The sequence below is a fragment of the Misgurnus anguillicaudatus genome, chromosome 7 (genome assembly GCF_027580225.2).
Source record: "Misgurnus anguillicaudatus chromosome 7, ASM2758022v2, whole genome shotgun sequence".
NCBI classification, from domain to species: domain Eukaryota; kingdom Metazoa; phylum Chordata; class Actinopteri; order Cypriniformes; family Cobitidae; genus Misgurnus; species Misgurnus anguillicaudatus.
This window is the reverse complement of record NC_073343.2, coordinates 32906729-32923294: the sequence shown is the minus strand read 5'-3', so window position 1 is coordinate 32923294 and position 16566 is coordinate 32906729. Positions and strand designations below refer to the sequence as shown.

The window sequence follows — 16566 nt, the reverse complement described above, 5'->3', positions numbered from 1 at the left end:
ACATCTATGGTCTGAGCTTGTGCGATTGAGCGCATTACGAAACCATCAGCTATGTGTCTGGAACTGCCGAATCCAGCATCTATGTACACATATATCTATGATCCGAGCTGGTGCGATTGAGTGCATTGTGAAACCATCAGCTACATGTCTGGAACTGCCAAATCCAGCATCTATGTGCATATATATCTATGGTCTAAGCTGGTGCGATTGAGCGCATTGCGAAAACATCAGCTACCTGTCTGGAACTGCCAAATCCAGCATCTATGTGCATTTATATCTATGGTCTGAGCTGGTGCGATTGAGTGCATTGTGAACCATCAGCTACATGTCTGGAACTGCCAAATCCAGCATCTATGTGCATATATATCTATGGTCTAAGCTGGTGCGATTGAGCGCATTGCGAAAACATCAGCTACCTGTCTGGAACTGCCAAATCCAGCATCTATGTGCATTTATATCTATGGTCTGAGCTGGTGCGATTGAGTGCATTGTGAACCATCAGCTATGTGTCTGGAACTGCCGAATGCAGCATCTATGTACACATATATCTATGGTCTGAGCTGGTGTGATGAGTGCATCATGTGGAACCAGGGGTGTTTGGAACTGCCGAATCCAGCATCTATGTACATATCTATGGTCTGAGCTGGTGCGATTGAGTGCATTACGAAACCAGCAGCTACGTGTCTGGAACAGCTGAATCCAGCATCTATGTGCATATAAATCTATGGTCTGAGCTGGTGCGATTGAGTGCATTATGAAACCATCAGCTACGTGTCTGGAACTGCTGAATGTGGCATCTATGTACTTATATATCTATGGTCTGAGCTGGTGTGATTGAGTGCATTGTGAAACCATTAGCTACATATCTGGAACTGCCGAATCCAGCATCTATGTACACATATATCTATGGTCTGAGCTGGTGCGATTGAGTGCATCACTTGGAACTACGTGTCTGGAACAGCTGAATCCAGCATCTATGTACACACATATCTATGGTCCGAGCCGGTGCGATTAAGTGCATTGCAAAACCATCAGCTAAATGCGGCATCTGAGCGTGTGTGATTGAGTGGAGGTGGGAACTCATTTGCATATTAATTGATCTGCGTATACTAAATGAGACATGGGTGTAGAGTTACATTCAAACTATTTTAAAGCATAAAGAAGTTCCTGTCACAGGAAAACCTTTAACATGCTATTATGATCCTGAAAGATGACTTTTAAATTATACAATTATTGACTACAGGGGGACTTCTGTATGTAATTACAGTGGGAAGAGTTTTAAGAAACATTTGATAATGAAATATCTGGAAAGTGCTTACTCAAGTCCTCTGCGGCAGTGCTTCCTCCGAAACTGGAAGACGTTCCTGACAATCCTCTCGACCAGCTTGAACGGCTGCTGAATTTGGGGCTGAGCCAGCGGAGTGAAGTGCACCACCCCCACATCCACCTACACCCACCGCGGGCGATGAGACACACACAGACAACAGAGGGTTACAGTCAAACCTAGAGAGTGTATTTAACAGCTACTCCCACTCGAGCGAGCGACAGAATGAAACATACAGCGATATATCAGTAAAGAGAGGGAGTGATGTGGGTGAGGCTGCACCATGACAATCAAATTCAGGTTGCCACAGTAACACCTGTTTGAAGGACCATCAAAACAAGCCTCTTCATGTGAATCGTAAGTCTCTTTTTATACTGTTGCTACTTCTTACATGTTACAGTGCTCATGCTAATCCTCTTATACACTATGATGGTAGAGTTAGTGTTAGTAAAATGGTTAGATGGTACCAGGCTTTAGTGTCTGTCTCTCTCGGTTTCTCCGTCAGCACTAAACTGATATGACACACTGTTGTAACGGTGCCATGGACATCAAATCAGTAAACCTTTTGTGAATACTAGTGCTGTATTTCTCACGGCTAAGAGAGAGCGCTTCTGCCGTAAATGGTAAAAATGCCCAAAACCTTTTCATTGAAATGCAGAAAAGCAAACATCTACTGTGCCCAGGATGAAACCGGTTCTGTTAAGTAACTGTGATGGCAGAAGAGAAAATCTTTTATGTTTGTGACTTTGGGTCAGCCACACACTTCAAAATGTTTACTTTGCAGCTCAATTCTTATCTGAATAAAATAATAACAAATGCAACCCTGTCTGTAAATCCCGGCTAATAATCTAATAATGAAAGTTTGATTTCACATTGATTTCAGTGACCTTACTCAGTAAATATTAAAGATATCAAGGTTGTATTTTTTTCACAGAATTTGTTGACTTTAGCTGGGAATGGGATTAAACTTTTCACAGTGCCGGGTCACACATATGAACATTCAGGTATCCACCCATTCCTTCAGTTGTTATGTACACAGAATCATGAATTGTGGGAAACGCTTAATTGCTGTTTCCACGTCCTGTTCTCAGATTTATTTTTAGTTTGGTTATAGACCCGTGATTGTGATACAAAGAAATCTGGATTAGTTGTAGGTGGGACTGAGTCGCTTACTGTGATTTATATTAAACCCAGCTGTGGTCCCGCAGGATCTTTGGGATTCCTGGATAAGGACAAGATTTACCTTTGGGTTCACTTTAATCGTTTACAAGCAAGACTTTCAGGCTTCTGTCGTGCATTTGGGACCACAAAACACAGCATTTGATTAAAACCGACAGAAAGCAGGGTTTCTAAACCAAGTCAAATGTCAAATTCACTTTTTTTCACGGACTAAAAAGCTGAATTTCCACGACCTATGTCCAGGATGTCATGAGCCTGGATAATGTAGTGTACACCTTGAGTTTATAAAAATCTTAAATGTGTGAAATGAATAAACAGTGCCAATTAAATTGTAGTCAGCGGAGACTTGGACCCGGAAATAGTATTCCTTACGTCACAAGTTAACAAGTGGATTACATTTTGATAAATGGAAACTCACATTTAAAGCAACAAACAAAAATCCCTGATATTCCATCACTTAAAAATATAAAATCCCCTGGATTTCAATGTCTGGAAAAGACCTTTAAAATTCCATGATATTCCAGAAATTCTATGACCCGTGGGAACTCTGACAAAGAGACGTATCTGTTTAAATTGTGCAGATGGAGCATCAACAAAGACTTTTTTTTATAATTGTGATGTTTTAGTTCCTAATGCTTAAGATTTTTAAAAGTGTGCACTAATTGACAAGGTGCACTGCACGCTCTTAAAAATAAAGATGCTTCAAAGATTCTTTGCCATAAACAAGAGCAGGGGTGGGCATTTCTGGTCCTGGAGGGACGCTGTCCTGCACAGTTTAGCTCCAACTTTATTAAACACACCTGAAAAATCGAATCAAAGGCTGCTGGATGACTTGGAAATGACATACAAGTGTGTTTGATTAGGGTTGGAGCTAAACTTTGCACGACAGTGGCCCTCCAGGACCAGGAATGCCCACCCCTGGACAAGAGGAACCATTTTTGGTTCCTCAAAGAACCAGTTAGTCAAAGGTTCTTTAAAGAACCACATCTTTCAAATCTTTTTATAATCTAAAAAACCTTTTGTGAAACAGAATGTTAAAGGTTCTTTATGGACCCATTCAGCCAGAATTGGTTCTTCTATAGCATCATGAAGTACCTTTATTTGTAAGAGTGTAAGTATTAATCATTTGATGAACCCCAATATTTAATGTAATACATTTTAACTACACTCTCAGAAAAAAAGGGACAAAATTTTTAAAAAGTACACATTGGTACCTATAAAGGTGGTGCATGTTGGTGCTCAAAAGTAGACATTGGTACCTTAAAGGTCCATATCTCTAAAGTGTTACATATAGAACCTTTTTAAAAGGTACCGTTTCACTGACAACTTTTGTACCTTTTTTCCTGAGAGTGTATAATCTTGTAAACATTTGTAATACGTGATTTGCACGCAGATAAAGGCCTCACATTGCATAACTTATTGACTGCATATAATCAATAGTTTTTACTCGTAGGACTTTTGCATTATTCATTGCTAAGCCAAAAGTAAAAACCCATTTCTAAATTATGCTCTGCAGCCTACTTTGTTAGCCACATCCACCCTGACATCCCTCACACATCTCATTTTGAAGAGCAGGAAAAGATAAAATCCACAAACTAATGTTTGAATAATATCTAGTTTATTTATACTTTAACCATACAACGAACACCAAAGAACTTAACAACTAAAAGGAAAATAAATTAGGGATGCACCGATACAAACGTTATGTGCTGATATTGATAATTGATTATTTAGAATGACATCTACCGCTACCGATAGATACCAATAGATGCTTTATATTCCTTGTTTCAAAGTATTATGTCGTGAAATCCTAGAAGTGCAAAGCGATCAAAGTGTAAATATGTTGTTTTGATTTTTACCCAATCTAATTCTGATGCATTTTCCTGTCCCTTTTGATTGTCAGGATATAATCTGCCCTGATCATCGGCTGTTTTTATACAATTGGCCAATATCCACTATAGGCATAGACCCGTATGAGATTTTGCCGGTATTGCCATTGCAACACTAAAATGTGTTTTTTCAAGTCAACTTACAAACAACTTTTTAACTGCAGAACACAGAAAACATTTGCATGAAAAAAAGTGTTTCTTTTGAGTTTTTATGGTTATCTGTAACACCGACATTATCCACTAGATGTCGCACTTACCCAATTTATTTAAAAAAACTGAAGCAAAAAGTATATAAGAATTTTGAATCTGACCTTTACCAAAATTTCTTCACAAAAATGCAATTATTTCAGCTTTTTGATAAACAAATTATATTTTTGAAGAAAAATATAGCAGAGAAAAAATATAGATAGGATGAAACAATTTTTCCCCCTTTTGTTTGTTTGTTTGTTTATTGTTTGTTTGAAAGCAGAGAGTCTGTTCTTTCATTTGATATACAGTATTTGTATTTTTATATATTTAAAGAAGAACATTTTCCTGGAAGGCATTTAGTGAAACTTTTGTGAAAATCACAAAAAATGCTGCCGGGGAATGAGTTAGAATGTAAACATCAAATCAATTACATGACCTATTGATTTAAAGGGTGCTAAACCTATTGTTTTCAGCAATATGTAAATAGTCTCTGGTATCCCCAGAATGTCTCTGTAAAGTTTCAGCTTAAAATACACCACAGATCTTTCATTATACGATGTTGAACATGGCCATTTGTGGCTCCAATAAAAACGCGCTGTTTTTTGTTTGTCTCTTTAAATTCAAAGAAAGCTTCTGTTCCCCTCCCCGTATGCAAAGAAGGGGGTAGATTGCTTACACATGTGCTTTGGACTACATCAAAACATGTCTTTGGCAGAAAGTTGAACTTTGCACTCATAAGGGCGGAGTCGGTGAGCGGTTATGGGTGGGGCGTAATCAATGTGACATCACATTGATAGGGGATCCCCAACAGCCTGTTTTGTGTGACTGTGCGGTTTAAAGGAGATTACACAAAGAAGAATAGATGGATTTGTATAATAACAGGATGTTTCTGCAGACAAATTTTCTGCTAGAAACACATTTAAAAGTGCATTTTCGAGGTTAGGGGGGCTTTAATAAATTTTGTGTTAACACAACTGATGCCTTGGAAACAGTATCACAGAAAATTTGAGTGGTTTTGAAACGTTGACTCTTTAAAACCTTCGTATACCTTGAAACCAATAACCACTCCATGCCTAATCCACTAGTCTGAAAAATCTTTTTATCTGCCGATACCAATTAAAGGCCGATACATTGCTGCATCCATACAATAAATATATATTTTTATACACCACACAAATGAAAAACGCAATGTATCAAAAACCACACATTATATGTAAATCTTAGCACAAATTGACAACCACACACACCTGTTAATAAGTTCTTCCAAAATACAAAATTGAATTTGTGATTACTAATGAAAATAATTGAAATGAGATGGCGTTACCCTAGAGCTATCTGAATAACCATTATAACCTTTACATAACTGCCCGTGAACAATGAAGTACAGAGCTGAGAAATGCACACAGTGATGAAAAGGAGAAAAAGTCTTTCAAGAGGTTTGAATACATGAATCATGACAGCACTTTCAAAAGACAACCACACTTACTTCAGCTAAGATGAGAGGACTGAGAAAGCAGAGAAAGTAACCAGCGAGTGGTTTGTTTTTACTGCAGGCTCGTCCCACGCTTCATGAACAGCCCAAGGCATCAATGACAACCAAAGTCATCTCTGATGTGTTTCTCAAAAATAAAACGCTTTCTCTTATAAGCCTATGAGACTATACTGTAAGTTTCTGAGGTGTCTAGATTGAGCACTAATGTAACAGGAGGGTCCTCAGTTAAATGCCATGACGGTGAAAAGCATTTGACTGAACATTAAATCCAAAAGGAAAAGCACCAAGGCAATAAATCAAGGAAACCCGTGCACTCCTCCCTCGTACGGCAGGTGGTAATTTCGATTTATTATACAAAATTTAAACAGTCATTTCTGTTCCAGCTGCAAATGAAGCCATTTTGACATCCGCATTACACGCAAGAGTAATTGACTTTTTTGTCAACAGCTGCAAATAGCAAATGGATCTGATGCCTAAACAATAAAAACGGCACACGGACGCGGGCGATAACATCCACCCCACCTCCACAGAAAGGTCAATTTCAATGTCCATCCAATCCACAGCACATGATGATAGCTGAAGGTGATAAAATCAAGGAGCCATGCTTATAATTGCTTTCAGCATTTTCACACGTCAGCTCCGAACGTCCCCGGGTACGATAGTGCCCCCCTGACACGTCTGTTTATTTATTTATTTATTACTTAGCATAATCCTTGCATCAGCACTTCAGTATTCTATATGAAGACACAAAACCCAGCACAAACAAAGCGAGAGACCAAGTTCACCTCAAGACGTTTACATTTGTGCATTTGGTAGATTCTTCTATCCAAAGGGACTTACAATGGATTTAAGGTTTACGTGTTATCAGTATGTGTCTTCTCTGAGATTCAAACCCACGACCTTTGCTAGCTAACACAATGCTCTTCCAATTGAGCGACAGGAATATATTATCATGTATATTAGTTGTGTATAGACCGATATATAGACAGATATATAGATACATGGGAAATAAATCACAGATTTGTCCTTTATTGCCCTCTTTGTCATTTCTAAAGCAAGGCCATATAGCCTCCCTCCCTGCAGCGGGATAAGGACGGATGGAGGACGATGGAGTGGGGATGCAGGGGTTTATGGGGCAGCAGCTGTGAGTTCATCCTCCTGTAGAGTGAATGTTACTGCTCAATGACAGATTATATTAATGTATGATCAAGAGTGATGATGGTGCATTGTTACTATAGTCAAACACTTGACTTACAGGTGAAAGTGGCATCACCATTTACATACACGCACACATTAAAATGCATGACGAAGCAGTCTATATCAGGAAAGGGACCATAAATGGTGTTGACTTCTCATCTTTTAGGTATTTACAAAAGTTTATTTCTACAGTGCTTTTCAATAATAAATATAGATTTAAATAAAATGGTATATAACTACTAGGCTAAGGGTATAGTAATAATAATAATAATAAACAAGAAAAACTGAAACAGGACAAATGTAACATTGTATTATTCAGTATAACATGATATTATTGCAAATCTTTCAAAATATCTACAATTTACATAAAAAAGTAAACACTGTAAATGGAGGTTTATATTCATAGCTTTATTATGTAAGCCTATGTATGTCAAATTTAACATAAAATGTACAGTAAATTAGCAACATGCATATATATTTATTTACACATATACATACGCATCAGCACTTTAATATCCTATGTAAAGACACAAAACTCAGCACAAACAAAGCGAGAGAACAAGTTTAACCCAAATCAGCAAAGATACAAGATTTCACCTTTAAAACTGTTGTTCGGTGTGTTTACATTTATGCATTTAAATTATTTTAATCCAAAGTGACTTACAGTGCATTCAAGCTTTACATGTTATTAGTATGTATGTGGGAAGTAAACCCACAACCTTTGCTAGCTAACACAATGCTTGAGTTACAAGAACATATTAATATACATACTGTAGTAATACCTGTATGTTAATGGTGATGCCACTTTCAACTGTCAAGTGTTTCACTATAGTAACAATGCACCATTATCATACAGTAATGTAATCTGTCATCGAGCAGTAACATTCACTTTAGAGGAGGATATATATATATACACACACACACATATATTTTGCTCCATGATATGGAATCTACAATACCGTTGATACTGTTACATATTCATGAACTCTATTTTTGCATCTTTGCAACAGCATTACTTATATTTTGTCTATGTGTTTATGTGTTGAGTTATTAAAAAATACAATGTTGGTTCAATTTCATGAAAAAGTAGCTGCTTTAAAGACACAAGATTTCAATTCGACTGTGATAATAATATGCTTATACCACGGGTCTGTTGAATGCTGTATTCTGATTGGCTGAGAAATGTTCTATGGGTGTTGATTATTTTTCTGTAAACCGCACACCTAACTTTCAAATGTCTTAAAAATAGGCACCAGAGCAATGTTTGTGGTAACCGTGGTATAAGCGGAATAATTGACTCCGGTCCTTTGAATTATTTGAAAATAATGCACACCTGCGGTGTAACGGCACTCCGCTTCGCGTCGTGCCGCATTGCCACCTTGGTGTGCATTTTCTTCTTATAATTCAATGGCCCGTCGTCAATTATTCCTTACATAATATTCAGTCTAACCATCCACAGTGGCACTTTTTGAGGGGGAAAAAATGGTTCTATGACTGACCAATCTTTTACTTTATCTTATCTATTTATACAAGTTAAAAAATACATAGACAAAAAAGGATCGGCAGTGCAGCATAGATGTCTGTATAAAAATAATTTAATAAAGGTGCAATGACTAACTTTTTGATGCACAATTACATCTTTATCAGAGTCCTGAAGAAGTAAAATGTGATTTGGTGATTCCAAAATGTTTTTTTCTCAAAAAGCAATACTGTAATTATATGTACACTGTACTGTGCAAAGGTTTTATGCCACCATGACAGAAATAGATTTTTTTTTTTTTTGCAATGTTATAGTGATCATATATAATTATTTCTCAGTCTTTTTAATAAAATACATCCAGAAAATACAGGAAATGTGTATATAGCATTAAATACTGTAAAAAATGTAAACTGATGTGTCCAGTTTTTAGGGTAAACTCCCCTTCCCCTTTTTTTTCCTGTACATATTTTCGGTATTTTCAGTTTGTATCTTAATAAAATAGATTGAAAAATAAATATGGATGGACATTAAAACTTCCAAAACAAGTCTGGTGGTGGTGGCCTAAGACTTTTGCACAGTACTGTGTGTGTGTGTGTGTGTGTGTATATATATATATATATAATATTACACACACACACACTTACCAGATAATACACTTATGCACACTTAAAATAATAAAAGCTATATTACAAAGTAAAAAGTAAACAAATTAAAAGATGAATCTGAATCACTTTACAGTTTTCTTCATTGTTTAATTTAAATAACGTTTTTAAACGTCTAAAAGTAAATGTAAACATAACAAAACAACCTATTTCATTCAAGGCATATCTGAAGTCCTCAAAAGCTAATTTTAAACCAGAGACTAAGACTTTGATAATGAATAAGATTCTGCAAGGTTTCTCTGTTTTTCTGACCGGTATCAGATGTCTTTGATATCGAAACAACATCACTTCTCTGACAAGAAAACTGAAAAAGTTCAAATGACGCTGAACTGAATCAAAACCTCATTATAATCGGTTTAAAAATCCGCTGTGTAAAATCTCAGAGCTTATATAGAAAATGGAGACTTTCGTGCGCGTGAAGTTCAAAGAATAGCTGCTGCGTAACGTAGACGATCATTCTTGCGCATCAGACACCGGCATCGTTTTACTCCGTTAATAATGTCATCTTACACACCGACGACATGAACAGATCGTTAACGTTACACGTACAGTCGCCTACACTCTGTTTATGTATTAGCACGCGCGTGTAAGTCTGTGTGTGCGCGCGGAGACCTGACGCGTCACAGCTCGCTCTGCACCAGCCGAGGTAAGCACAGAATTTCTGCATTCCGCTCTTTATTACACATAAAGCCTTCAATCTCCGCTAAATATGAACGATTTATGTCATTGCATTGTGTAAACGATATGTAAAACGTAGGCAAGTTGTGACTTAAACTGTACTTTGTTATTTACCTGATAGCATTGAAAACCGAATAGGACACATCGCACGCGCTGCAACTCCGCAATAATTGTATGAATCCAGATGGCATGCAGCACTAGAAATGCATTCAGGCACCTGCTTCATCATCATCATCATCCTGTGTGCAAGCTTTTCTTTGTTCCCGGTGTGCCGGGGGAGGAGAACAGCGTGTTAATGTTCTCTCACTTATTTCTTCCGTCAGGCTCCGGTGCTGAAGAGTCTCTGCAGTCGCAGCTGAAGGACTACGCCAGCCAGGTTGAATGTTGGCCGGGTTAAGGAGCGTGGCAGGATGGCGTCCACGGGCACGCAGATCTTTGCCTTCGTGCTTTCGCTGCTGGGCATCTTAGGTGCCACGGTGGCCACGCTATTGCCCAACTGGAAGGTGAGCGCAGACGTTGGCTCCAACATCATCACTGCCATCTCGCAGATGCAGGGGCTGTGGATGGACTGCACCTGGTACAGCACGGGTATGTTCAGCTGTACGTTAAAATACTCTGTGTTGGCGCTGCCCGCGTACTTGCAAACGGCACGCACTACCATGGTGCTTTCCTGCGTCCTGGCGGCGTTAGGATTATGTTTGGCCTCTTTGGGATTGAAGTGCACTCGCTGGGGAGGTGGACGGCGCGCTAAACGCCACGCCGCCGTGGCCGCCGGTGCCTGCTTTCTGACTTCTGGCTTCCTCTGCCTAGTTCCTGCCTCCTGGTACACCAACGAGGTTATTGTCAGCTTCCTAGACGTCAACGTGCCGGAGAGCAACAAGTTCGAGCCGGGCGGTGCCGTCTATGTAGCCTTTGTCTCGTCCGGTTTCCTTTTCGTAGGTGGGTCCATTTTCTGTCTGTCCTGTTCGGGTAAGCGGCACGGGCCGCACGATTTGATACTGATGCCTCCGGATAAACTCCTCTTGCAGCAGCAACAGCAACTGCTGCAACAACAGCAGCAACAGGAGCAGCTCCAACACCAGTACTGCTCTCTCTCGCCTCTGGACAACAAGACCGGCTACAGCGTACAGGACTACGTATAAAAGGGGGAAACGTTTGAGGAGCCGGACACGTGTGACGTGCCCCTCAACTCCCATGGCTCTCGTGATTACTATGAGAGGGACCACAGCTCCCTCTTTCTGTCCACACGTCTTTTTTAAGATCAGCAAGCACAAAAACTGGAGGTATTCCCCCCCTAAGCGACATCTTGGACTGCTAAAGCTCTGTGACAGACTGATAAAGAACGAGATGAAGACGATGAATAAAAGCACATATCCAGCATCCTAGTAAATCTAATTAAAGTGTTCCCCTGGGAACGGATTAGCACCGAGAGAATGTTTCTTCTACGTCAAATCCCGAACTCCCCCCTTCCCAAAGATTAGAACTTAGAAGCAATCGTTTAGCTGCTAACAATCGTTTGGTAACCTCTGTTCGAAATATGATGGCAATATGTCTCTAAGAGGCAATGGTATGGAAGACCCCGTGTGTGGGAGATTTGCTTTCCTTTGTATTCGAGTAATGATTGTGTTAATGAAATGTTATTTTGGTAGCCGATAGGATGATTGATATTCTGCCTAAGCATGCTTTCTGGAGCCTGTGCATAATGCAGTGGAATGCCTGATGTAGACTGAATCGTAGCCATATAGCCTGTGCCTAAAGATGTGTAGTATATAAACCGCTCAAACTGTTTAGAGAAGCACGAGGAGGGAGTGAATAGGGGTTGCTGGGTCAGGCGTATATGGGAAATCCATAAAGGCTGAGAGGAGACTGCCTCTTCTTACGTCAAGTGAATGGTTTGACATTTTGCTGTGCGATTTTTCCCAAAACAATGATACGCTGCGCCGCTGTGCGCTTCTCATGCAGACGCTCATATATACACAATCCTGCATGCATGCATTTCACTCACGCAGCTGCTCACTGCCATGAAAACCACATTTAAATACATGCATTGTAGGTTGTAATCCTCTATAGATTTGGAGGATAGGACAGTGATCCTAAAATAAGCTGGGGTGTCATAAATCTAAATCTAGAAACAAACCTTCTGTGACACATTCACTTAGATTGGAGGGGTGTGAGGGTCTTGACCCTATACTGAATCTAATCTTCAGGACAATGGAAATTTGTGACCCTGTCTGTGAAATCCAGGCTGAAGTCTCAATGTAATTGTGAGATGGGGACCATATGATTTGATTGAAATAACCTTGGTATCTTTTATATTGACGGAGTAAGATCATGTCACAGAATGTTCTTTACATTATTTAGGATGATTTTATGTAAATCACAAAAAATGACTTTAGCTGGATTTGAACAGGCAGGGTCATGTTTATATACTGTATGTGACCCTATACCACAAAAGCTGTCAAAAGGATCCTTTTTTTTATTTTATTTAGATTTACACATCATCTGAAAGCTAAATAAATAAATGAAGCTTTCCATTGATGTATGGTTTGTTAGGAAAGGACAATATTGAGGTACAAATATATGAAAATCTGGAATCTGAAGGTGTAAAACAATCGAAATATTGAGAAAATTGCCTTTAAAGAGATAGTTCGGCCAAAAATTATATTAAACCCATGATTTGCTCCCCCTCAAGCCATATGAGATGCATATGTCCATCATTTTTTAGACAAACACATTTTGAGTTATTTTAGAAAATGTCCTCGATCTTTCAGTTTATAAAATGCAGGGATATGGGCTCCACCTCCTTTTTGTCCAAAAATGTGCATCCATCCTTCACAAAGGTAATCCAAACGGCTTGTGGTGGATAAACAAAGGCCTTCTGATGGTAATCTGTGCGGTTTTGTCGTAAAAATATCCATATTTAAATGCAGAGGCGTCTAAGACGGCGACCTTTGTTTATCCCCTTGGAGCCGTTTGGATTGTTTTGGTGAGGGATGGATGCATTTTTGGACTTGAAGGCGGTGGACCCCAAATCCTTATATATAAAAAACTGAAAGATCAAGGGCAAAGGTGCCCAAAATAGGGCCCGTGGGTCAAAGTTGGCACGCATTGACCTTTAGTTTGACCCATCATGCCACGTGAGATACGTTAAAAGGATAAACTTAATTGATGCAGATGTTTATATTTCTAATTAAACATTTTCTAAAATGTAACATTTTTGGTTTATTGGTAAATTATAAAAATGTAAATTAAAATTAAATGCAAGGAATTAAAGTGAATTTTTTTATGTACATGCATACTTGAAAGTGTATATCATGCATCACGAAACTAAATGAACTTGGGTACTATAGGGCTAATAATGGAGAGGCCGAGGCACACAGACAAAAGGAAATTTAAAAATGATTGGCAAAATGATTTCTTTTAACAACCGTTACATTTGAAAATAAAACTGCATTAGTTATGCTTAGTTATTATTTATTAGTTAATTAGAAAATTATAAATGAGGAGACTCAGGGCAACTTTATTTTTAATATAACACAGCAACATTTAATTTCGGCCCGCGGCCCTTAGTCAAGTTTTTTTTTGGCACTTGGTAGGAAAAAGTTTGGGCACCCCTGATCTAGGAAAATCATTTAAATAAATGAAAATGTGTTCGTCTGTAAAATGATGGACATATGCATCTCAGACGGCTTGAGGGTCAGTAAATCATGGGTTTAATATCATTTTTGGTTTTGATATATTTATGGTACAAAATTACAACATATCTTCATGAAACATGTTAATATCCTAATGACTTTTGGCATAAAAGAAAAATGTATAATTTTGACACATACAATGATTTTTGGCTTTTGCTACAAATACACCCGTGTTACATAAGCACGGTTTTGTGGTCCAGGGTCACATATGTGCAAAAGTCTTAGGCCACCATTAGATTTGTTTATGCATTGATATAATGAACATATATAATTATTTCCCAGTATCTTTATTAGAATAAAACCAGAAATTTGCATGCAATATTAAAAAAAAGAATACAATTATATGTGTCAAGTGTTTAGTGTAATCTTCTCTTACACTTGAACAATAGCAGGAACCTGCAGGATCTCTTAAACCTACATGAAATTAAATCCTAATTTCTAAATCTCCTCAAAACAGTTCAAGATGTATTTAGTGCCAAGATATGTTACCAGAAACCATTTTGTCCTGAAAATGTACATGTTGTGTACATATTTTCTGTATTTTCTGTTTGTATGGTGGTGGCTTAAGACTGTATTACTGTATTTGGCAGTATTTATTTTCATGGCAGTGAGAATCTCACCTGATGTGACTACAATCTGTTACTGCCCCTACTTACAGGAAACCCTCCAAGACCCTTGGCAAATTTCCTTAAATCTCCAAATTTAAATAAGCAGTTACATGTATGTGTCTCGTAAAGGTATATAAATTTTTACGGACAACATCTCTGGCATGCTGTCGATTACCACATACAAACAAGAAATGCCTTGTCTGCTTGGTTTCTATTTGTATTGCTGTAAATAATTTCACAAACGCGTCTGTGATAATCAACAGCGTGCCCAGATATGGTGTAACTTTGCATTGTCATACATGTCAAACCATCTCCGTGTGTGCCATCCCTCTCTCCCGAAGCACTTATGGATGCTGAATGCCTCTAACAGCCAGAACAACTGCATGTCGTGCAAATTTGCCAATGCATGTACGTACAAACCCCCATCATAAGCATGCACACAACACGAAAACATTCCCTTTCCTGCACCCGACGTCAAGTAAGTGTGTGTTGTGTTTGGATGTGGTCATGCGTTTCAATGCCGCTGAAGGGAGGAATGCAATTTCAGTGTTGTTCTGCTCTGGCAAAAAGCGCTTTGGCAGTGATGGATGGCACCGTGCATTCTTCCTCACAGGCGAGCAGATGGCTGTGCCTCACTCGCCCTCTGCAGGCAGCGGTGGGGACGCGGAGACGGCACAGTCGGGCATCGTGCTGCCCCTCTTGGGCACATAATGACTGCCCATGCGCAATTACTGAATGCAATAACCACTTTCCTCTGACATTCAACAAGTAACCGTGCACTGAAATATTGTGAATGTGCCAAATCCTACTTTTCAAATGTATTTAAAGGTATTATGTTCTGTTTGCCAATTGCAAAAGTATTTAAAGAACTGCCATCTGTACTGGTAGATATTAAGGTTTACAGTGCATCGTTTCAGAATTTGCCCCATTAAAATTCCAATTAAGCACAATTATTTCAGGATCATAAATGGTTTGGGGCAAAAGAATCTAGATTAAAATTTGCGCTTTGGGATTTCATATATACATCAAAGCGGTGTATAATATCATTTTATGCATCGTATTTGTTTACCGAAAGCACTGCTCAACACCCAAGCATGTTCACAGGAAATCTTCTTTATAAGAAGACAAACATTTACACCTTTAATTGTGTAAACTCATTTGAAAGCAATTTATTTTTCTGTTAGCTTACTACTTAAAATACACTTAAATAAGGATGATTACATGTAGATGTGTCAAAGATACGTTTTGATAATTGTAAAAACAAACAAATAATTTATTGTTATGATGCAGCTTGTTTATTAGCACGCTATGAGCCAGACCAAAAGGTTTTATCAGTGGCCAATCAAACGATTCTTGATCTGATGAAATAAATGCAGGTTATTTTTTGGTGGATGCATTTGCACTTCTTACTTTGCAGAGGATACTGTACACGTTTCTGTACTGCTGTCTCGGTGTGCTTGTGCAAGTAGTTATATTTTTTTTAATAAAAATTTGTGGAGCAGCATGTTCTTATAAGGGCTAAGTCTTTAATTACTTTGCATCGGTTCGTTATTGTGAAGAAGAGACTTTCAGCCTACAAATGATGCTTTACTGCACCTAGATTGTTTTAGACTACATAAAAAATTACTGAATGGTATATAAGTATTATAAGTTTCCTACAAAACCACTAAAAACGAGAGTAGTCCTTTTTAGAGTACATCGATCTGTATTCATGAGTGAAAACCTGCAAACATAAGAATTTAAAGGACAAGTAACAGATGTTTCTTTCCTTAGGTATTATAAAAGTTAAGTCTGAATGCAATATGTTGGATGTTGAAAAAATGTATTCGATGTGCTGTTTTATAAGTTAAAGGAAGATTTGTCCTATCCAAAGGATATTACAGTGCATTACAAGGTATGCATGTTCATGGGTATCGAACCCAGGCCTTTTGCTCCGTTAACACCAACTAAGCTACAGGAACACTACAAGGTAGTCTCACAAAAACATATTTCACTAAAAAAGGAAGAACAGCCATTAAGAGATTTAAAGCTTTATCCAAAGTGTACTACCTTAATGCGTATATGTTTACTATGAGTAATTTTTTCTTTTGCTATTGAGAATCTGGTTAATAAATGCTTACTTTTATAGTTACACATTTGGCAGACGATTTAATGCAAAGCGACTTACGGTGCA

General features: G+C 38.3%; 2 protein-coding genes across 5 annotated transcripts in view; one reads left to right on the top strand and one right to left on the bottom strand.

The window, feature by feature from the left end:
* tfb1m (transcription factor B1, mitochondrial) overlaps window positions 1–16566 on the bottom strand; it is a 31696-nt gene that overhangs the window by 1321 nt on the left and 13809 nt on the right. For all 3 annotated transcript variants that reach the window (XM_073869753.1, XM_073869755.1, XM_073869754.1), the window contains exon 7: window positions 1320–1447. In XM_073869753.1, the coding sequence (XP_073725854.1) occupies window positions 1320–1447 (128 nt within the window). The remainder of the gene's footprint in view (window positions 1–1319; window positions 1448–16566) is intronic.
* Window positions 1463–12154, top strand: LOC129417142 (claudin-20). Of its 2 annotated transcripts, none has more exons than XM_055171616.2 (2): window positions 1463–1681; window positions 10414–12154. In XM_055171616.2, exon 2 carries the CDS (start codon window positions 10501–10503, stop codon window positions 11230–11232), a length of 732 nt encoding a protein of 243 aa, XP_055027591.1. In that variant the 5' UTR covers window positions 1463–1681; window positions 10414–10500; the 3' UTR covers window positions 11233–12154. The 2 variants fall into 2 exon arrangements, with proteins under 2 accessions (XP_055027591.1, XP_055027592.1); XM_055171617.2 differs by lacking the exon at window positions 1463–1681 and adding an exon at window positions 9841–10058.